Raw genomic sequence first — 23700 nt, forward strand, 5'->3', positions numbered from 1 at the left:
CATCCCTGCAATGGTCTCTCCACGTATAGTGCTTCACTTTCCCCAGTAGATTGTCGTTCAGTCCCATAAATCAGGGTCAGCCAATGTGCCTTCCAGATGCCAATGGACTACAACACCCATCCTACTAGACCACTGGCCATGTTGGTTTGGGGGTGATGGGACATGGAGTCCAGCAACACCCAGAGAGCACCACATTGGCTTTTCTGGCTACAGACAAAAGTAGAGAGGTGCACTAGGACACTCTTTTGGGGAGTGCCTAAATCTTCTCCTGGCACTAACCATTCAGAATTAAGCCTGGTCTTGTCCATGACGTCTATTGATCACATTTCTCCTGGAAGCTCCCTGAAGGCAACTGTCCTCTTATTACACATGAAGATGTCTTATGTTGTGTCCATCTAGCTTTGTATGGTTTTCTTCGAATGCTTGGGAATGAATATGGGGCCTTAAGAACATAAGAAGTGCCTGTTGGGTCAGGCTAATGGCCAATCGATTCTCATGGTGGCCACCCAGGTGCCTACAAGAAATGGGCTTGACCATGAGACTGCAGAGGAAGGCACGTTTGGCAAATCCTCACCATGATCAGCTCCCACCCGCAAACCTATGTCCCCACTGTGGAAGGATGTGAGGATCCAGAATTGGCCTCCACAGTCACTTATGGACACACTGTTAAGACCATATTCATGGAAGACAATCTTACTTAGCTATGAATGATCACCAAAGAAGATGAAGAATAAATTGATGGGAGGGAACAACACACAGTGAAAATATATCCAGTGAAGTACCCCAGACTTCTTCTTTTGGCTGGCAATGTAAATTCTCAGCCTATTGCAACGTATTACGGTGAACTGAAATTATTTCTTCCATGAAGATCTTAAGAGACATATCATTTAATGTTTGCTGCAACAGAAACAGTTGAGCACGCCGACTTTCAGGGCAGTAATTCAACCAGGATTTCTCCAGAGCCCACAGCTGTGAATCAACCCTGTCATCAGGCGTCAGGGTTACAGCAGCAGCACATGGATTTAGGATAGTGAGTCAGAACAGAGCCTCAGGGCAAAATGCTTCCTGTATGGATCCCTCAGCTGGGAGTACTGGCAACCTAAGAGTGCAGTGCATAGGATGTGCCTATAATAGACAACTGACAGTTGCTGTGAAGGTAAAAAGGGAGAGGTCTAATGGCATCTGCAAAGTGTAACACATTGTAATGAGCTAGATCATGGCTTGTGACATAGACGGGGGGGGGGGGGCTCATTCACACTGGGGTTTTAAGGTGGGTTTGAAGCTGCTTGTGTTTGTTTCAGTTTTGTGGCATCCACACAATATATTCTTTATCCATGTTCCAGCCTGCACTGCCTACCTCATCCCCCATTTGAATTTTCCTGATCTGCAAATAACTTGATAAGGGAAGAAAATCCAGTATAAAGTCACATTACCTGACTGCAGATGCATTGCATTTTTGTAAAAGAAAAGAAAACCAGTAACTATAGGAAAAGAATCAAAATATCACCATTTGCAAACATTGATAACTTTAATAGTTGTTTTTTTTAGAAAAGCACAAATATAACTGTACTTTAACAAAGGCATTTTCACCCTACCCAATTAATAATAATAATAATAATAATAATAATAATAATAATAATAATAATATTATCAATAATTACATGTATAGTGAGGCTCATAAACAACAAGGAGCACTGTAGTAGTGAAAAAGTAGTATACATTTTGTTTGCTTAAACCAGTTCAAGACTTATACAAGATGTTATGCAAACCCCGGGTAAAATACAGACGCATTCTCAATGCTTTGCCCTCTGTTCAGAAACCCCAGTTATCAAGAACATGTTTTATTACAAGAATAAGTTTCTGTAGAACAATTCATACAAGATAAAAATGGTACAACTGTTGACCTTTCCAAAGAAACCAAGCCGTATAAAGGAAAAGAGTATCAAAGAGAGAGAGAGAAAGAGAGAGAGAGAGAGAGAGGGAGAGAATATAAAGATTCCATCACAAGACTCTGGACAGCAGGATCTAGCTCAGGTGAAGGGAACCTCTGATAATGCGGCTTCTCCTAAAGGATCACCTGACAGCAGCAGCACGGTGCTGAAATGATGAACTGGTAGCTGGATCTTGGAGAGACCATTTGAATTTCCCACAACGCATTGAGAAGGGGCGTTGTTGGAAATCAAAAATGGCCGCTACAATACTCAAATTGCCTGGCCTGCATCAAAATACTGGGCGGAAAATGTTTAAAGGTAAAGGGGGCCAGGGCAGGTGTGAGTAGTAGGCCCTCCTAGGGTACTAGGCAGCTCCCTCAGCAACCAACTTGGTGGCACCATGCCAGTTGGCCACTCTCTAGGCTCAAAGCATCTCAGCTAATGGCATCCAGAAACTCTTCCACCTGCCTTAGTAGTACAGTTGTACCTTGGAAGTTGAACAGAATCCGTTATGGAAGTCCATTTGACTGCCAACATGTTTGGAAACCAAAGCGCGGCTTCGGATTGGCTGCAGGAAGCTCCTGAAGCCAATCAGAAGCCGTGGAAGCCACGTTGGACGTTTGGGTTCCAAAGAATGTTCGCAAACCGGGACACTCACTTCCGTGTTTTGATCGTTCGGGAGCCGATTTGTTCAGGAGCCAAGGCGTTTGAGATCCAAGGTACGACTGTATTAGGGGGCTGCAGCCAGAGACTTCGTTGGCAGCACACGCTACAGTACAGATGACAGGATTCTTCTTTGTAGTTGAACACCTGTCACGTTAGACTACTTAAAAAAGCGGAAAGAACATGCTTTGCAAAACTGATGGCTTCTTTTGTGCAAAACCTCACAAACACCTTGACAGCTTTCAGCACATTGCAAAAGAATAGGGAGAGAGAAAGAACACACACTCACCCCGAAAAGTTCTGCAAAATAGTGAAAAATAAATAGATTAACCACCCACTTACCATAGAACGATCCACATGAGAAATTTACATCAGAATTCTGATTTGTGTCCAGAATCCCAAGAGTGCATAACCTTATGTATGCTTTGGCCCTAACGGGGCTTCCAAGCTCTGAAGGAGCGTAACTGAAGGAATGCAAAAGAGACACCCAGTTATATTCCATACCAGACTTGTTTGAGGCTATCAAAGCAACTGGCTCTACTTCTATATTGATGGCTTCAAAAACAGCCCAGTATTTTAGGCTGGTTAAAAATAACAGAGCATTTGCAGATTTATAAAAGGGGCAAATTAATACTGGAAACTTCTCTGCATGAGCAGACTCAGGAGAGCTAAAGAGCCCAAGCTTGCCATCCCCACTGTGTAGAGAGTCTCTCCACACCACCAGAGGTCACTTCTGGGAACACACTGAGAATTGTCCCCACCCCGAAATGGGGAAGACTTACACAGATCAGCACCTGATCATTTCTGTTCCAGCCAACCCTGATCTCAGCAAGATCAGGGCACCTGGTTGTGAAGGCATCCACATTCTGCAGACTCCCTACTCGTGGGCAGGCGCTCACACCCTAACACACATTTTCTGCAGGAAAGGAATAGTGATGATGGCTAAAAGCCCTGGTCTGCTCCTCTGTCAACACAGCAAAGCCTTACATGCAAGAAATAAGTGGGTAGGATTTTAAGTCACCAATGCATCCTAAGAACAATGGCCCACCTAGTCCAGAATTCTGTTCTCACAGTGGCCGGCCAGATGTTTATTGGAAGCCCATAAGCAGGGCCTGAATGCAACAGCACAGTCCCCACTTGTGACTCCCAGGAACTGGCACCCAAAGGCATACTGCCTCCAACAGGGTAACACAGACTTAACCTCCATGAATTTGCCTAACCTGCTTTGGAAGGCACTCAGATTGATGGCCATCACGATTTCCTGTGCTGGTAAATTCCACAGTTTGGCTAAGCACTCACTCACATAGTATTCAAAGTTCATGCACTTAAGATTAAAAGTTTATGCTCTCACTAATAAGAAGCTGCTACAGTGCATGGTTTCATACATTTCTTCTTTATACAGCTGTGGCCATTCATCACAGCATTACAGTGGTACCTTGGTTCCCAAACTTAATCCATTCCAGAAGCCTGCGTTCTAAAACCAAGGCGTGCTTTCCCATAGAAAGTACAGTGGTACCTCTGGATGTGAACGGGATCCATTCTGGATCGCATCCAGAGCAGAACACAACCTGCATCTGCGTGTCTGACGTGCGCGGGTCACGACTCACCGCTTCTGTGCATGCGCGTGACATCATTTTGAGCGTCTGTGCATGCACGAGTGGCAAAACCCGGAAGTAACACGCTCCGTTACTTCTGGGTCGCCGCGGAGCACAACCTGAAAATGCTCAACCTGAAGCTACCTTAACCCGAGGTGTGACTGTAATGCAAAATGGATTAATCCGTTCCAGACTTTTAAAAACAACCCCTAAAACAGCAATTTAACATGAATTTTACTATCTAATGAGACCATTGATCCATAAAGTGAAAGCAATAATCAATGTACTATACTATACTATAAAATAAGTAAGTCAGTATTGCAGATGATAAAAATTAAAATTAACCCCCCCCTTACGTGCACTGATGTCATTGTTTGGGCTTTTATCCATTTCTGCAGTCACACAATCAACCAGGAGCAGAACTGAATTCCACACAGTCCCAAAAACAAAGTCACAAGCCACAGTCACAAGTCAGTCCCATAAAACGAAGAACAAGTCACAGTCAAAAAAATGAAAAAGTCACACAAACAAAAACACAAAAAAATAGCAAAAACAAAGGCTCCAAATATCACCTCTGTGTTGTGTGGGTGCTCAGGACTCAACCACTGACAGACTCAACAGGAATCCTCTGATTAGCAGCGGGGGACTCAATTTACAAATGGAATACACTCAACAGGAAGCAGAACATGTTCAGCTTCCAAGGCAAAGCTCACAAATCGAAACACCTACTTCCGGGTTTGCAGTGTTCTACAGTCATACCTCAGGTTGAAGTAGCTTTGGGATAAGCATTTTTGGGTTGCGCGCTGCGGCGACCCAGAAGTAACAGAGTGCATTACTTCCAGGTTTTGCTGCACATGCGCAAACGGTCAAAATGACATCACGCGCATGTGCGGAAGCGGCGAATCGCGACCCGCGCACGTGCAGACACGGGTTGCGTTCGCTTCTGGATGCGAACAGGGCTCCGGAACGGATCCCCTTCGCATCCAGATGTACCACTGTATTTCCAAGTTGTTCATAAACTAAGCTGTTCTAAAACCAAGGTACCACTGTACTAGAAATGGGTAGCTCTTCGTTATCTAAGCAAAGAGATGCAGATTCAAACTGTGAGAACTCTAAATGCAAAATTAATTTTTTCCCAAAGGGTTTTGTTTCCTTTTTTAAAAAACTGAATTCATTTCACAGGCCCTCCACTTCTGTGATTACCTGCAGGACACTGAGCAAAATTACATTATCTGGGACATGATGTGAAAAACAGAACTGCTTTACACATTAATAACTCTCCTGCAGGAAAATGTGGAGAACTTATTAAGATCTTGAATATCTCTCGGATACCGCAGAGGAAGCATTCATAGGAGGGAAAAACACACAACAAATCACTGAACTAGGATGGTCAATTTCATTTGCCCCTTCCTAAGTCCATTAATTTCAACAATTCTCCTCTGAGTAGAATTTAGTCAGATATAACCCTTTGAGAGCCTTATCCTCAATTTGTCTAATTGTAAAGCCATTCATGTTGACGGCCATCACTGCCTCTTGTGGGAAGCAATACCACAGAATATTAGTAGCAGTTTGGTCTTAAATCAGTAATCGAGTTATGTGAGACCATTACTAATAATATTAGCAAACCGTGAATATGGAAAATATGGGGTGGAGAGAGATAAGAACTACTTCTCTGCCTTGTTTTCTGAAAACAGTACACTCATGCAATGCAATTACATCTCCCGCTCTTTAAAAAGACAGCCTGGTTCTTTTCTCCACAATTTGTTTTAGTCTGCTCTTTTTTTCCAAGGCTGAATGTTCTTTTAAAATTTGGTCTAGTCCGTCGGCAAACAAACACAAACACTGTTAATTGCACTTAGATTAAAACCCACAAATTAGCTCAAGCGAAGCATTGTTATCAGCAAATTCATCAAGCAGCACAGGGAGCCCACTGGGTAAAAATAAAATAAAATAAGTACAATTGTGTGTAACCATGGTGAAATGGCTTTCTCTCTTATTGACGGTGCAAAGTTTGTTTTCGCTGCAAAAATGTGCCAGAGCTGCTGAAACTCCTATGAATATCTAACCAATCTAATCATGAAGCTAGCAATAGGCTTGCAACAAAACAAAAAAACACTCAGGAGCGTGAAACTAAAGTCATTTAGTTTTCATTAGTGGTTTGGAATGGGAACTGACGGGGGAGGGGTGAACTGGGGAAATTTGGGTTTGAGCAGCAGACTCACAGAATCATAGAGTTGGAAGGGATCCTGAGGGTCATCTAGTCCTATTTCCTGCAATGCAGGAATCTCAACACTCGGTCTCCCATCCAATTTGAAACCAGACCAGACCCTGCTTAGCTTTGCAAATGTGCTGCTTGAACAAATGATGACTGATGACTTGATGGAAAATAATGGTAAGGCAAGAGAAGATGTATTGCTAGTCAACTGTTTGAAAGGTAGGCCTGTTGTATAAATGGGGGGGGGGGGAGTTAGACGATGCCTATAAATATTCACTAGCCGTACTGATATTTTCCTTCTACTGATACCTCTTCCATCATTTTTAGAGGTTTAACTGCATCCTCCATCTTTATCTCTGCAGTTATTTATGACAGAAGTTTCCCGGTCCAGTCCTATGAGCATTTTTCTCACCATGGGGCTTTCTCCCAGGAAGATATGTGCACAGGATTGCAGCCTCTGACTCTGCCTTCCATGCAACAACCACAGTGCAATGATCCCGAGAATCAGGCCATTGCTTATTAACAGCTTATTCTTCACAGCATTTCCAAATGCAACACAGGAAATGTTCACCAAGATTTCTACATCCACTTTTGGAAACACTGAAATATTCGACTGCAAAAAATGATAATAAATAAAAACACAAAGTGCACTTTCATAGCATTTGTCATGATTATCTTTTTATATGACATGCTAACTGAAACCATGTTGCTAATGCAGGGAGAACGCTCATTAACCTGCTTATAACAGCAGCCACTCAAGTGTGCAGAGCCAGAAAGTTGGCCAGAAAAATAATACAGACACTCTTGAGGAATAATCACATAAGGTCTGAAATGTGGGGTGAGCTTTGGGAATGGGAAGAGGTAGATGACATATAAGCAGTACAAACGATGGCTTGGAACTGGGGCGGAGAACCTTTGGCCAGGAGTGTAGTGACAAATTTAGTCCTAGCCATGCCCCCCCACAGCTATATCCCTTCTACAATTATATAACCTTCTAAAATATTAATTTTTTAGAACTACCATTTTCTATGCATGTCCACAGGCAAATGATCTAGAGTGTTCCAGTATCTTCTTTCAGAGTGACTTGAGTTGTGTCCCCCCCCCCCCATGAAGTTCCATTTCACAACATTCTCCTGAAACTGAAGCACCTTGTGTTCTTGGTGTCCCTAAATGCTTAGCTTGAGAGAATACAGAGGCTACAAAAGCTCCCCTTTCACGCTGACTGGGTGACTGTAGGACACTGGAGACAGGGACCCTACAAGAGGAATGGTAACAGATCAGTGACATCTCCATGGGCCACTACACCACTCCCTTTGGACCTCTATGTGCTGCAGTAGTGATGCTGATAACCAGCCATCACTGTCTGATTGCTCTTTGACTGTGTCTGACAAGCAAGCAGGTGGGAGCAATGATGACTCAGAGGAGAAGTAGAAGGTGGCAACCACGGCAGTGAGTGTAGAGCAGTGAGTGGACAACTGGAGCCCTCCATATGGTGCTGGACTACAACTCCCATCATCCCTGTCTATTGCCCATGCTGGTTGGGTCTGGTGGAAACTGGAGCCAGAAGAATAGGTTCTCTATCCCTGGTTTAGAACAACAGCAAAAAAAAGGCCTTCTCCTAATTCCCTTTGACATGAGTTTTTATATGAATATCTCTATGGACCTGGTGAAAGAGTGGCATTGGTTTCTGAGCCACAGACACATAATAACATCTCATTCTGTTCTAGACCATCACAGACTTTGGTCAATGCAGCTGGGTTAGAAGAAGACATCAGAATCTCTCTGTGCATGGGAGAGTGGCTTTGGGGCTGTCACCATTATGTTTCCCCACGTAACCAAGAATATCTATCAATATTGTTGCAAGCCTCTATTTCATTACCAGATCCTGAACTTCCACCATGTTATCCTTCCAGACCCAGGGTTTTCAGATTTTTGCAACTGGATCATACAACTTTCTAGACACCTGAGTCATTTTCTTTCTCCGGCAGGATGAACTGCTAGGAAAGTAACCATATCTACAAAACCAGTTGTAATATTTCAATGTGCCTTTGTAATGGACAACGAAAAAGGGCTACTCTCCACATGCTGCCTTGCCAGAACCTTCCTGCCATTTTAAAATAAAAATTCAAACCAGTTCTGCATGTCTACTTGTCCAGTGCCTACGGAGGGCAAGGAAAGATATCGCTGCAGAACCTGAGGAGGCAGGTATTCATGTACAAAGCTCCAATTCAGGAGTAATTAGATACTTAAAACCATAGAGAAATGAGATAAGCAACAAATTCACTAGCCAGCAAGCATCAGAGCCCTTGGTGAGCAAACCTGCCTTTTCTTTTGTGTGCGTTGCAGTTTGCATTATGGGGAAAGGCCGTAGCTCAGTCATGAAGCCTCTGCTTTGAATTCAGGTCTCAGGATCAATCCCTGGCATCTCCAGGTAGGGGACGGGGGAAAGTCCCTCTATCTGAAATCCTGGAGATCTGCTGAGTCAGTAAGACAATAGCGAGCTAGATGGACCAATGATCTGACAAAGTATAAATTCACTGGCTTTTCATGTTAAACTTTACATTTAATTGATTATGCTGTTAATGAGATGCTTCCTCCCCACATCACTTACAAAGGACTTCAAGGGTGGCTCCCCCCCCCATTTATCTTTTGGTCACCTATTGGTTAAGCTTGTTCTTAGCTAACAAGGGTCTACCTACAAATATTTAAAAAGATTTACATTTGTATATAGGCATGTGCGCATATATATATCTACATACATACACACACTCTGCGCTGATGAAACAGCAACTGTCCACCTCCCCGAGCTGTTGTCCTTTCTTCTCAGAACGTGAAGGCATACACAACTCCGACAACAACTATGTTTCCAATTGTGGCTATAATTGCAATCCATAACAAAATGGCGTCGTTTGAAGAACGGGAGGCGTCTTCAGGCTGGTTCGGCATCGAAGCAGCTGCGTGGACGTTGGCGGAGGAATTAAACAAGGAGTATTCCGTACTAAAGTCCTCGTTGGGTGAATCCATGAAGGCTCCTCCCATAACTGGAAGCTGTGGAAGAAGAATTTAGAACATTAGGGTCAAGAATTGGAGGAAAAGGTCCATAAATAGATACTTGTTTGCTGTCTTCCAGGTGCCATTGGACTACAACTTCCATCATGTGCTGTTTGTGGTGGAGTCCAGCAATATCTGGTGATATAATGGTGAGGATCGGAAAAATATACTTTTAAGAGAGATGCAAGACGATTCGCACATGTTTTCATGAAAAGTAAACGCTATGGGTGTTTCTGTTTTGCAGTGACTTTACACTAGCATTTCTTGTAGGAGGGTAAGAAAACTGCATGTGCTTCTGGTTCTGTGCCTTAAAGCGAATACTTTAAAACTTGAAGACCACAGTGCACAGAGTTTAGCAGGGCCTACCTCTTTATGGACTGTGTCACATGGTGTTCCAAAAGGACTCCTAACATGCAGATGATGGGTTTCAAATGTGTTATAGTAGAGGGGCATGAAGTGAGGCATACCTTCCAAGAGCCCTGGGGAAAAACGGGGCATCCCATTTTTTCACACGAGATCTTGGCGGCCATTTTGGGTGCTGCGGTCTCATGTGCTTTTGCCCCGAAAAAGTGTTTCCTTTGTGGTGAAAGTGAAGCATGGGTCACGTAACTTGCTACGAGCACATCCCGGAAACTGCACTTCCCAGTTTTGTGTCAGAAAAAATTGGACAGTATGGTGAGGTAACAGTAGTTAGTGGAAGGAGGTGAAAGAGAGAGGGCTAGCAAGTGGATGATTTAGCCCATTAGTCCTGGTTTCTGAAGACCTGATGTCCCAGGCTGGTGATTCTATCCTCAGTAAAGGATAGACCTACTCTGTATGACATCAGTTCAAGAGTCATTCTTCCAGAAAGACCATTTCAGTAAACAGGCCTTGTCCAAGATAAATATTTGTTATGGGATTTCAAGCTTCTAACATAGTATCTTACATAGTTTATTGGTGGGAGGGGGAAACGCCCAGATGGAAAATGTATTCAAGTGGACACACAATTCAGCATGTCCAAGTGCCTTCTTGATCCCAGGCAAGAAACTAGTACTTTAGGGGGTGGGAATTAAGAGTCTTTTCCTTCAGATGAATTAAAATTCTAATTCAGAGCTTGTCTGGAGCCCGGGACAAATTCTGCCATGAAAGCTAACAGCTGGGCTTGAAGTTCCTATGACAGGCAGCCTCTGCCATCACCATTCCCCACAAATTCTGCAGTCAATTAAGACAAAGTTAACCATCTGATATGACAAGACCCATAATTTAAGAGAATTTTAAGAAACTTTAAGAGATTGAGCTGGGGTGCCCTCATGTCCTATTTTAAAGAGATGAGTCTTCAACTTGAAGGGCTGCTAAGCCATAAAACTCACTGAGTTAACAGAATCTACCTCAGAGAGGATTGCTGTATGGATAAAACTAGAACAGTACCCTCCATCTTTGCCACCCTGAGCTGTCTGAAAAAGGATGGGATACCACATTGCTTGGCACCTCAGTACCCAAGGGAATGTCTCCTTCCATATGATGATACCCTTGGCAATGGAGCCCCTCATCCGAGTGTCTTCTCCATCAGAAGTTGGGGGTGGCTTTGAGAAAGAGAACCTTTCTGGGTGGTGTTCTGTAAGCTTGTGAATACCAGTTACTGGAAACCAAAGAGTCAGGAGGAGTGCTGCTGTGCTCAGGTGCTACTTGAAGACTTCACATATGCATCTGGTTGACCACTGTGATAGCAGGATGCTTGACTAGATGAGCCACTGGCCCTAATCCAGTAGGCTCATCTTACATTCATTCTTACTGGGCAGTGCCCTGGTTATGAAATGCTCACCCAAGGGAAACTGGCTTGGGAGTACCTACATTGTTGTCGTTTAGGCATCAAGCGAAGCCTTTTCTGTTCTCCCAGCTTTCATGGTAGTGTTAACTTCTGTATTTTGTTAGTCATGTTAGTACATTCTCAGCTCGATATTTTATTTTGTTTTCTTAGTGTGGTTTTGTAATACGCGGCTGTATGTTCACTTGGATGTTATGACTTACTGTGGACTTCTGCTGCATATTGTGTTTTTTAAACCCAAAATGTCACACCTAGAGAATTCTAATAGGGATGGGATTCATCACAGCATGAAGATGACTGCAATGGAAGTCCCTCCCTCTTATTCTTCCCTGTGCACCCCCTAAATCTGTTCTAGGGGTTACCCCAATTCTCTGGAGCAGATTCAGGACACACAGAGACTGAGGGATGGGGACCAAGTCCCACTGCAATAAATGTTCCAGTTGCACGGTTATTTAGTTGAACACTGCCCTAGGTGTCTAATACCAGTACAGTGGTACCTCTGGTTAGGAACTTAATTCGTTTAGGAGGTCCGTTCTTAACCTGAAACCGTTCTTAACTTGAGGTACCACTTTAACGAATGGGGCCTCCCGCTGCCGCATGATTTCTGTTCTCATCCTGAGGTAAAGTTCTTAGCCCGAGGTACTACTTCCGGGTTAGCGGAGTCTGTAACACGAAGTGTTTGTAACCTGAGGTGTTTGTAACCTGAGGTACCGCTGTATACTTAAAAATCTTCTGTAGTACTGTGTGATTTGAAGAAGCGAGCACAAAAGGAAAATGAGAAAAGAGAAGCAGATATTTTCAAATGAGCAACTGGGAAAACCCAGAGTTCTCTTCCTTTGGGGGAAGCTGGGGGAATTACTCTTCTTAATTGTCCATGTGAATCATTGTTACAGAAAGCTCTCAAAGTCTAGTGGTTTGAGAGCCTTCATCAGTGAAGAAAGACACATCAGAGCTGGCCCTAAGCTCAGATAGCCAAATAGCTAAGGGGACCGATTGGGTTTCTAACATGTCTCTACTAGGCAAGCTTTGGAGAAGATTATTCTTATAATTGGGCAATGTGCTATTTGTAGCAAAGCCCCACAATACATCATCTTTCCATTTAAATTGTACCCTCGGTGCCTTACTTTCCCCAGGGTTGGCAGAAAATCTTAAGAGATCAGTGTCAAGCCCTTTACAAGACATTTAGGGAAAGAGCTTGAAAAGGGGTGTTTTAGTCTATGTTTTCTGTATTCACAAAAAAGCTCAGGAAACAAATGAAATGATGCTTGTGGAAATTGATTTTGTTTGGCACAAACATATACTAGCTGCGGGAAAACTGAACGATGTGGTTTAAAGCAATCTTTAGGTTTCCGATCGCAGTATCCAACAGAGGGCTCTGCCAGATTGTCTTGTTTATTGAGCATTCATCTTGTTTGGGTGGTGGTTTTAGGATGTCGCCCAACACTGCCATTATCCAATGCATTTTCCTGTCACTTTCCTTGCCACAAAAACTCCACTTCTTTTGGAAGTGGCTTTGTTGCGCAAGACCATCAACTCCACTTTGTATGAATGAATGATAGTGTGATGGTCTAGAAGCAGCCGGACTCAACAGGAAAATCTCTCATTAATGTCTTTCAGTAAGAGGGGAACCAAAGCATAGGGGTGGGGGGTACCACAGCTCAGCAGTAGAGCTCTGGCTTTGCATTCAGAAAGTCACAGGTTCAATCCCCGGGATCTCCAGTTTAAAACTAAGTCAGGTGGCAGGCAATGTGAAAGACCTCTGCTTCAGGTAGTGGACAGCCAATGCAACTCAAAGTTACCAATACGGGGCTATACAGAAAATAGTCGGACCTGCTTTATAAGGCAGTTCCCTACATTTCCATCTTTCTACTCACCATCTTGTACATTTCAAGATTCTCTCAAGGTCATGCAAGTATTTGTGAACTCTGGGGGAAGATTAAGTACCTCGTATGCTTAAAAGGATGCTAGAATCCATTCCAAATGATCTTGGCCCAGGACTAAGTTGTACAAACAGACCACATCTGTTTTCAGCAACAGATTATCGGGAAATAAAAAGGAAAGACTGAAAAGGGGAAGAAACTCTAAAAATTCAGATTGCAAACAATCCAGACCTTCATTTTTTGGGGGGACGGACAGACATTTCCAGCTCTCCCCATCCTACTTATTTTTATTAAGAAATTCAAAACAAACATGGATCAAAGTGGAAAAGGTTCTCAGATGATCAGATGGCCCCTCTCCATTTGGTCAAGCAGCTGAATCAAACTTGAACTGAAGGGACAGGATACCCAAATACTGCCTGAAATCACCCCAGGCTTCAATAATCACACCAGCCCTCAAAACTGTCCAAAATTCCTTTTGTCTTCTAAAAATCCAAAACAGCTTTTCTCTGCTCTTCTCTGCTTTTCTCACAAGATGCTGTGCATAGGCAAAATGTTACTTTTAAAGGCTAATGAATAGGCTCTGTTCAAAGCAGGCCTGAGAAACGAATCTTATCTCTTTCGGTTGCAACATCTTGGACATGCTGAACCACCAGGGCTCCTCAACCCCTTGGCTCTCACTCCCCTTTCCTGGGAAGGGTGCCAAGAGTCCACAATAGTCCCAAGACAGCTTTCTGTTCATGCTCGGAGGAACTCATGGGCAGGATTCTGGAAGAAGGAGGAGAAAGGGGGAGGGAACTGGAAGGGGTATATATGTTTGTGCACATGACTGTGAACCCGTGCATGCTTTTTGTGAGTTATCACACTTGCTCCTTCTACCAGTTCATGGATGGTAGAAATAAAGCTTTTTCTCTGAAACTATTCCTTGAGTGTCTGTGGACTCCCACTTCCCTTTCCCGGGTGCAATATTTTTCCCACCCGAGGGCAAAGCCTCAAAAGGCTACAGAACCACAATGGAGGCCAGTTGTTCAGTTGAGGGGGCACCGGGCAAGCTGCCTAACACACACATCTCTGTCCTCCAGCACCCTGCATCACTTCCTGCCCCCCTGCAACTGCTGCCTGAGGCAGCCGCTTTATTCTGCCCAATGGGAGGGCCGGCCCTGCAGAGGATTGTTGTTTTAGGAGCCAGGAGAAGATGCGTTTCTTGCAGGACATCAATATTTTGCAGAAGAGATGTAAAGGAAAAGAAGGTTTAAGGTATGTCAGCCTGTTCATATTAAGGAAAGAAAGGCTTCTTGAGGGAAGAATAAATTCTTTCTAATGAAGCACTTATTGCTATGGAAGCAATTATTGAATTCAGAAAGCACATGGTTGCACATGTGCCATGTATTCCGACCTTGTGGCTCAGCATCTCTTCGCACCATTGTTTAAATGAGAGAGGCCCAATATCATAAATACTTAACATTAGTATGCAGTAATGAAAAAAAAGTATGCTGTGATTCCCCCCCCCCAAAAAAAAAGCTAGCACATTTGACACCTATGTAACTAATAATTCTTATATGAAATAATGTAGATTTTCCTCAATTGAGATTCAGAATGAGGGTGCAGTTCCCACTGGTTCCATGTTTTGCTAAGAAATAAATTTTTTATATTGCCCCTCCTGGCTCCCTTTGCCTCAGCAGCCTTCACATTTATGCCTTGAAATGTATATGTTAAAGTATTAATGTGAAAGTGAGCTTGCTCACAAAGGAAATCTCTTTGCTATGGATAAAAATCAGTGTTAAAAGTCAAGTACAAAAATGTTTTATTTAGTGAAAATAAAAATAAGTGCCCCAAATAGCAGGATGCTGTCAATAAATTCAGCCTGATACAAGTCTACACATTATACAGCTTGCCATTCAAAATATAAGAGAGAGAGAGAGAACTGAAAGAGAAATATAACAATGAAATTATATAAAGTGAAACAAAGCGTGTTCTCCATAGAGAGAGCACGTGTTGCGGTTGGGGATACAGGCCACCCTATTGTTGCTGGGCAGATTTTGGAGCAGGACCCAGGCAGCAAAATGGTTAAATTGAGTTACTGGGGAGAACTGAATGTTGTCAAATTTGGAGGTGGGGTCAGAGGTTTTAAATGCTGGACGCCCAACTCTGGGTGTCCTCTTGGCTGTTTGCACCGGATCACCCGCCCACCCTCCCTGTAATGGGGGGGGGGTCGTTGTTTGCTTGACCTTGCTATGCCTGTCATGGGGTTGTCTGCCTTGGTGCAGGGGCCTGGTAGGAATTTTGCCATCTGGCTGATTGGCTGGTGCCATTTCGTTTTTGCCTACTGCGTAGCAAATCGTCACAACTTGTAAGGTTAGCGGTTAGGCATTGGTTAAAATTAGTGGAGAGGTAAGTGCCTACCCCTCCAATGGTGGTGTGTAATTCCGTTAAAGGAATCCAGGGGCTTGCCATTCTTTTCGTCCTTGTCCCTGGCATCGGACTTGGGCCGTGCAAGCCCCACAGGAACATGCGGGTGAGAAGTGAGGGACTGATGCCCAGCTTCATTTCTCACCCAATATTTGTTTCCCACGCTGGCTTCCGCTGGAATCCGGAAGTCAGTTCTGTCCCTGGGCAAGGACAGATAGTCATAACCAATGCCTAAGCAACCACTCACATTTTTTGTATTTGAATAAAGTTGTGGCCAAAATTATGCCAAAAACCTAAACAAAAATTGATGTGTGATGTGTGATTTATTTAGGGGGGTGGCATGGGAACCTCAACACGCAAACAAGACTACCAATACACTAAGTAGGTTCAAGTTTGAATTTTAATTCATCATAAAATAAATATTTATCTGCACCAATTTCCCCTTTTGCTCATAGTCTTTGTTCTAAATAACAATAGGATGCAAAAAACAGATAGATGTGTAATGTTTCATGCTTTAAAATGCTTATATTTGTGTGCTAAAGAACTAGGCCACTAATCATAAATTTGTTGGTTTTGATAACTTATAAAATTATTTGCTTTTTAATCCCATATATAGTGGAGCTGGATTTTTTTTTTGAGGGGGGGGGATCTTGTACCTAAAAGAAAAATAAAATAAAATGTTGAAAGAGTTTTGGAGGATATGTTCCTTATTAATACTAATAATAAGTTAGTTACATTTTGTAAATGCTGTGGTGCAATGTTTATTGTTATAGTTTGCAAAAAACAGCCAGAACCAGAAAGTTTAAAATACAGTAATAAAATTTCTAACTAGAAAACCCCCCACATTATGATGAATGGAGAGCATCATAAGGCTGCATATTATCATTGTACTTGCTATTCCAGTATATCAAAAAAATACAATTTCTCCATATACTGAAAAGCAATACCAAGCAGCTTTTGCCCTTTTGTTCTATGGGAAGTTTCTGCCCTCCCTGAGCTCCCCAAATATATTTATTTGGTTAATTCTGCTTGTATTCTCCTATAATGAGTTCGCTCATTCATCTTTGCCATATTCCAAATCTTCTCGACCCACTCAAAGGTAGTGAGAGGAAAAAAGCTCCCCCCCCCCCCAATTCTTAGCAATTATTTTTGCTGCAGTAATCAAACTGATTACCACCCCTTGATCGCTGTCTATGATAACACCTTTTAAGTATCCAAGCAGAAATATCTTAGGAACACATATCCAAATGGAGCTTAACATTTCTGAAATTATTTCAGAAATAGAATTCCTAAAAAAAAGGGGGGGGACAATTCCAGAAAATGTGGGTGTAATCTGTTAGCAGATTAAAAACCAGTGCTGCGTGATATATATTTTTTCAGACAACAGTGGCCCCTCCCTCACTGCATGCTGCAGTGCAAATATTTTTAATATTCCTTTTGGGAGAGGGCAGTTTGTGCTACTATATAAGGAGCTGCGGTTCATGAATGTGTTGTAAGCTGCATTGCTTGCGTACAGTCTCTTGCATGGGTTTAAAGGGGCTTCCTGGATCAGGGCCAATAAAGAAGAAGTCTTGTTCCATAACTAATGTAACATCAAACCTAAAATGGGGGGGGGGGAGGGGGGAATCTACAGCAACATACATCAACAAATATGTACGTCCTCCACCCGCCCCAGCCACCCTTTCAGAACCTAGGAAGTTGCTTTATAATAAACCAGATCGATTAGTCCATCTAAGTCAGTACTGCCCACATTCCCTGGTATCAGACCCTTACATATCTACCCTGATCAGCTGTGATTTCTGCAATGTAGGGGGCAGAGCCGGCACAAGACATTTCGGCACCTGAGGCAGACCCCAAAGCAGAACCCCATTCCCTGCCTGGGAAGAAGGAGTGAGGGAAAAAATCTACATCAGGAACAAGAGAGGAAGAAAGATTGACATCGGGACCTGCTGTCCCCGTGGATTCTACCGCCTGAGGCGGTTGCATCAATGACAGAGTACCATCTAACCTCTGCTTAAAAACCTCCAAGGAAGGAGAGTCTACAACCTCCCAAGGGAGTTCGTTCCACTGTCAAACAGCTCTTCCTGATTTTTAGTTGGAATCTCCTTTCTTGTAACTTGAAGCCATTGGTTCAAGTCCTATCCTCCAGAACAGGAGAAAACAAGCTCGCTCCATCTTCCATGTGACAGCACTTGAGATATTTGAAGATGGCTATCATATCGTCTCTCAGTCTCCTCTTATCCAAGCTAAGCATACCCTGTTCCCTCAATCATTCCCCAGAAGGCTTGGTTTCCAGACCCTTGATCATCTTGGTCGTCCTCCTCTGCACACGTTCCAGCTTGTCAATCAATTAAGTTTACTGTACAAATGAATCACCAGTGATTCTACTTAAGACACAGAACATTTGTTTGGACAACATGCTGCGTAATGGTGAAGAGTACCCAGCTATCTAATTGGGGGAGAGGATCTGCAAAACAGAGTTTCACCTCTCCACACCCTGCCTCTGGACTCCAGAAGGATATTTTCACATGGTCCCTTACAAGACACCCTTAAGGCTTCATCCCTGGAGCAATTCTGGTCTATCTTAATTTAGCAGTCCAAACGCATAACAAGAGTGATACAGACAGGTTGATGGCAAACTCAGTTTGCACGCTTCCATCCATGACCTTGCATTGCTGGTTAATTGTCGAATTAAATCAAAATAACAGAAAGCAGACCTTGGAAACAGCAATGGAATATCCATTTTTGAAATATACAAAATTAATTACCTCACATTGCTCTTGTAATTACCTCCCATATCATTGTGAAATGAATACGGGATGGGAACAGAATGTTAAATAAAAAGTCAACACACACACACACATTATTTAAAAGTACTTTGCAGAAGGTAAATATATCCCTGTGTCCCTCCCCACTTTATATATTTGAAAACCCTTAAAAACTATGAAATGGAGGTGGGCATTTTCTTTTTTTCCATGTTGTTTATCTTAAACAAAAAGCAAAAAAACAACACCACCTCCTTTGAGAGTCCTGCTGTCATGGACAATTCACATTCTAGTATTGCCATTGGGCTTACAGTTTGATGCGGGCAGTGACCTGTCTCTAAATAGGTATATTTACGATTGCATCCCCAAGGTGGCTGACTGTCAGGTGTTGAGAATGAAGCATTTTCTGCCATTACCTGCAGCAATGACTCTACTCAGTTTAGTAAATACATCTCAACGTGCCTCTATAGAATGGCATCCCCAGACAGAATGAACCAGCCCAAGGCTTGTATATCCCCCTAAGAATATCAACATGCCTTCTGCAGTGAAACTTGGTGAAGTGCCTTAATATGAGATAACTGGATGTTCACTCAAGTTTTAGATGTTGGACTGTGATTTGAGATTTAACAGTACTATGAGGTTTATATCACTGCCACAGCACAATAAGCAGAAGAATGTGCAGATGACATTAAAGATCCATTCAGTCAAACATCCTGTTTCCTATTTGGGGCTGATTCCTTCCAGGCTGTTATCCGACCCATTAGCCAAGAACCACAGTGCTGCATAGAGATATAACCCTCATACATTCCTAATTATTCTTATTCTTATATTCTTATTCTTATTTATTTATTTACACCCAGCCTTTCCCCCTGACAGGGACTCAAGGTTGCTTACAGATAAAATAGGAACAGCTAAAAACAAGGTGAGAAAAAATAATTTAAAACAATTAAACATTAATAAAATTAATATTCTATATAAATATTAGAGATCTATTTAAAACATAATTACAATAAAAAAAGCACGGCACCAACCCTTGTTGTTATAACAGTAATTCAAGCCTAACTGCTATAACCCTTTCTTTTATTATGCCATTTCTCCAACCCTACTCATCCGAATTATGAAATCTGGGAGGTGTGTCAACCATCATCTTAGACCCACCTCCCCACGAAAAATTAGGACCATGTCATTTAATTAGTATTTTCTTCGGGTCAACAGAAAGTGCAACAACCTTAAACACTGGAAAGAAAACATGTGCCAGAAAAATTCTGGGCAGGAGTCCCCAAAAAACTGCTTCCCCCCCAAACTGGCAACCCACATTTAGCATCACTTCTGAACTTACCTGTGTGGCAGGTAAGGACTGTTTATCCTTCCCCTTCCCTTTCCCAGCCATTGATGCGCCTGAAATCACAAATGTTCCTTTTGTCCTTGACAGGGAAAAGTTATGGTGTTCTGAATCTTTAACTTTAGAACAGGGAAAAGTCTTTCCCTCCCTCTCTCGTATTATAGGAACTAGAGGTCATCCAGTGAAGCTGAATTTTGGAAGATTCAGGACAGGCAAAAGTTAGTATTTCTTCACATCCTGCAGAGGCCTATGAGACGGCAGGCCTGCAAGCATCAGGACATCAGTGCAACAGCGCTTTTCCTACTTGTGATTTCCAGCAACCGGCCCTGCCTCAGACACATAGTCGTCATAGCTAGGCCATCAACAGCAACTAGCCATGTTTGCCATGTTTTTCCTCTTCTTTGGAAGGCAGTACACTTCTGAATACCAGTTTCTGGGAAGCACAAGTGGGAAGAGTGTTGCTGCACACAGACCCTGCTTGCCGGTTTTGCCACTGTGAGAACAGGATGCTGGACTAGGTGGGCCTGATGTTCTTAATCCCTTCCATTTTAGACCAAAAGCAGAAGCTGGTCACATGTGTTAATCCCTGCCTTCTGCTTCAGAAGCATAAGCATGATTTTTTTTTATTAAACAAAAGCCAGGGAACCAAGAAACCAAGCTGTGTCATGTTACCATCACCACACATAAGCAAAGTACTCCTCTGGCGAGCACTGCATCCTGAAATCTTTGCAAATAAACTGATAAAGTGTTAAGCTCTGCTGTAAAGAAGAAGAATTAAAAGCCAGCTCTGAGATGTAATACAGGAACCATATGGGAAGATTTTCCCTTTAACCAGAGCCTCAGAGAAAAATCATAAGAGATCTGTTTAGTTTTGTAACATTTGCCTGGAAAGGAGGCTGAGTAAACTCGCCCTTGCACTGTTTATGTGTGTGCAATTAACATTTTGTGCGGTTAATGTAAATATTTCTTTTTAAAAACAAAAATGCATGGGGCACATTAAGTTTACATTGTTGGTTATTTTATTCACAGTGCTGAAAATTCAGCCTGAAAAATAACCAGCTCAACCTATGACTCAATCTGTGCCTTTCAGTAATCTTTTCTGAGAACATTTGCTATTAATCGAATTACCGTCGCTGTGCATTGGTGAGCCAATTAATTCTAGGGCCTCGTGACATATGCACGTTTCTTCATGATCTCAGTTTTAAGAGAGAGAGAAAATGTGATTCCATGAGGTGCTATTCAAGTACCTTTTACTCCTGAATAAACCCGCTGAAACGAACAAACCTAACTTGAGCCATGTTCATTAATTTCAAAGGGCCTTCTCTGAGCAAGACTTAGTTGAATGCTACTCATGGCTTCTCAAAATGGCTGCCATGAATTCTTCCTTGAAATAACTTGAAGCAGTAATTGATTCAAGGTATGCACTGACTCTTTGTGGTGACTGGGTAACAAGGTAAATCGGGGTGATTCGGCAGATGGGGTCTTCCCCTCACCTCATGAATTGAAGCTTGATGCCAATAACATCTTTGAATTGGATCAGGGCCACACATTAGCACCGTATCTTGACTTTTCGGTACTTTCTACTGAGAGATGAGATCCATTAGACCTTTCTCCTTGAATTGTTTCTATTCCAGCTGGTTATTTTAAGACTTTCGAGAACTAGTACCTGACTTTCCTTGTTTACTTTCCCTCTCCATTTTCCCCTTTGTATGGTGTCTTTTATGGTGCAAGCCAGTGGGCAAAGGCTGTCTGGTTTTTATTGATCTTATGCAAGCTTCTCCAGGAGCCTTATTGATGGATGAGCACATGTAAAATAAAATGCTTAAAACAGACAAACAAGCAGCTCTGACAGCCTGATTGGATGGGATATATCAATGGTTTGAGTACAGGCAAAAATAAATTTTTGACTGATACACAAGATTATTTATTACTTATGTACGGCATTTACCGTATTTTTCGCTCTATAAGACGCACCAGACCATAAGATGCACCTAGTTTTTGGAAGAGGAAAACAAGAAAAAATATATTCTGAATCCCAGAAGCCAGGATAGCAAGCGGGATCACTGGCTTATGGGATAGCCATGCACAACCTCTCTCGGGCAAGGTGGGAGGCTGCGCACGGCTAAGCCAGAAGCCAGCGGGATCGCAGCGCTGCGATCCTGCTGGCTATCCTGGCTTATGGGATAGCCACGCGCAGCCTCTCCCGGGCAAGGGGAGCCTTCAAGAGCTGTGCTCCTTTAAAGAGCACGCGGAGTGTGTGTGTGGCTCTTGGAGGCTTTTCCCAGAGGAGGGAGAAGGGCTGCCCTCCTCCCTCCTCGGGGAAATGCCCCCAAGAGCTACACACACGCTCCACAAGGCTCTTTAAAGGGAGTGCTGTGCAGAGCCTCCCGCCTGCATTCGCTCCATAAGACGCACCCACATTTCCCCTTAATTTTTAGGAGGGGAAGTGTGTCTTATAGAGCGAAAAATACAGTACATTCCACTTTTTTCTTCATTGAGCTCAAGGTGGTTCTCTCCCTCATTTGTTCCCCACAACAACCCTGTAAGTAGGTTAAGCTGAGAGGCAGTTGACTGGACCAAGATCAGCCAGTGAGAGTATCATGTCTGAGTTGGGATTTGAACCCTAGTCTCCCAAGTCCTAGTTCAACACTCTCACCACTACACTGAATCTGTAACCTCTTTTGACCTCTTTTTGCTGATGTAGTTCATTTTGCCAATACATAAAAGACCGCCCTTATGTGGGCCATTGATAAACTTTCCTCCCCACAAGGCTGCCCCCTTGCCTCAGAACTCCCGTTCTACCAAACCATGGGTACAGAAACCAAGGCCCGGGGGCTGGATGTGGCCCAATTGCCTTCTAAATCCAGCCTGCGGATGGTCTGGGAATCAGCGTGTTTTTTACATGAGTAGAATGTGTCCTTTTATTTTAAATACATCTCTGGGTTATTAGTGGGGCCTGCCTCGTGTTTTTATATGAGCAGAATGTGTGCTTTTATTTAAAATGCATCTCTGGGTTATTTGCCGGACATAGGAATTCGTTCTCCCCGCCGCCGCCCCCCCAAATATTGCCCAACCCCCCCCCCCAAGGTCTGAGGGACAGTGGACTGGCCCCCAGCTGAAAAAGTTTGCTGACCCCTTCTCCAAACATTCGGTAGAGCTTAAATGATGGAACTAGGTTGGTTTAGGAGTCTTTACTTGAAAAGATCCTCTACCTCCATTGTTGACAGATGTCCCCTGAAGCCCAGCAGAGAGAGCACTTTCCCTACAGGCAATGAAAGATGTCTTTTATTCAAGGAGGCGTATGGTGACTATTGTAGCCAGGAGGCTGTTCTAAGAGAGCGGCTATTTTAACAATATTTATGCACACAGGCTCAGCTTCATGGAGAACCACACCCCACATCTGCATGGAAGGATTTGGAGATTAGGGCCCCAAGAAATGGGAGTGGCTCTGTGAGCATGCAAGGTTACAGAGATGCATCCTCAGATTGCTTCCCTCATAAGAAACGCTCTTGCACATTTGGGAAAACGAGAATGCTGCGGACAGCGACAGGCGAAAACCCCCCCAACTCTTCTGAAGCCTGCCTGACAGTTGCATACAAGCTTCAAGAGAAAAGAGCTATGTGGTTCGATGCAGAAAGGCTGTCTAATTAGCGCTGCGATTTGCATTTCAAATGCATCAGAGTAAAACGGCAACACAGGGCTTTCTCAAACAGATGCTCTCAGGCAGGCTGCTGTTCCACTGGGCTAATGACTGTCATACATAATTAGGTCACTGATTTCAGAGGGTTATGGGGTTTACCTTCCTAGCAGGAAAATGTTTACAGTGTATAATGAAAAAGGATGGGGAAAATGTACTCGAAACCCAGTACCCTAATGAGCGTAAACGATAGGTTTTTGGGTACAGTATTTCCATTGAGATAAAAACACCAATGAATGATAGAATGATTTAAGGAAGAGCATAAAGAGATTCAATTGCGGTAACCTAGAATGCTGGCCGCCAGTGAAGACAGAAGAAGTAGCCACTGATAGTGTTAGTCTCCATGAACTG

General features: G+C 43.1%; 1 protein-coding gene across 1 annotated transcript in view; it reads right to left on the bottom strand.

Moving 5' to 3' along the window:
* Positions 1–1509: 1509 nt before the first annotated feature.
* Positions 1510–23700, bottom strand: part of C1H14orf132 (chromosome 1 C14orf132 homolog) — a 40601-nt gene continuing 18410 nt past the window's right edge. Inside the window, exon 2 of the mRNA XM_028716786.2 lies at positions 1510–9452. Coding sequence (XP_028572619.1) covers positions 9228–9452 — 225 coding nt within the window. The 3' untranslated portion in view covers positions 1510–9227. The remainder of the gene's footprint in view (positions 9453–23700) is intronic.

This window comes from Podarcis muralis, chromosome 1 (genome assembly GCF_964188315.1).
Source record: "Podarcis muralis chromosome 1, rPodMur119.hap1.1, whole genome shotgun sequence".
Lineage (NCBI taxonomy): Eukaryota > Metazoa > Chordata > Lepidosauria > Squamata > Lacertidae > Podarcis > Podarcis muralis.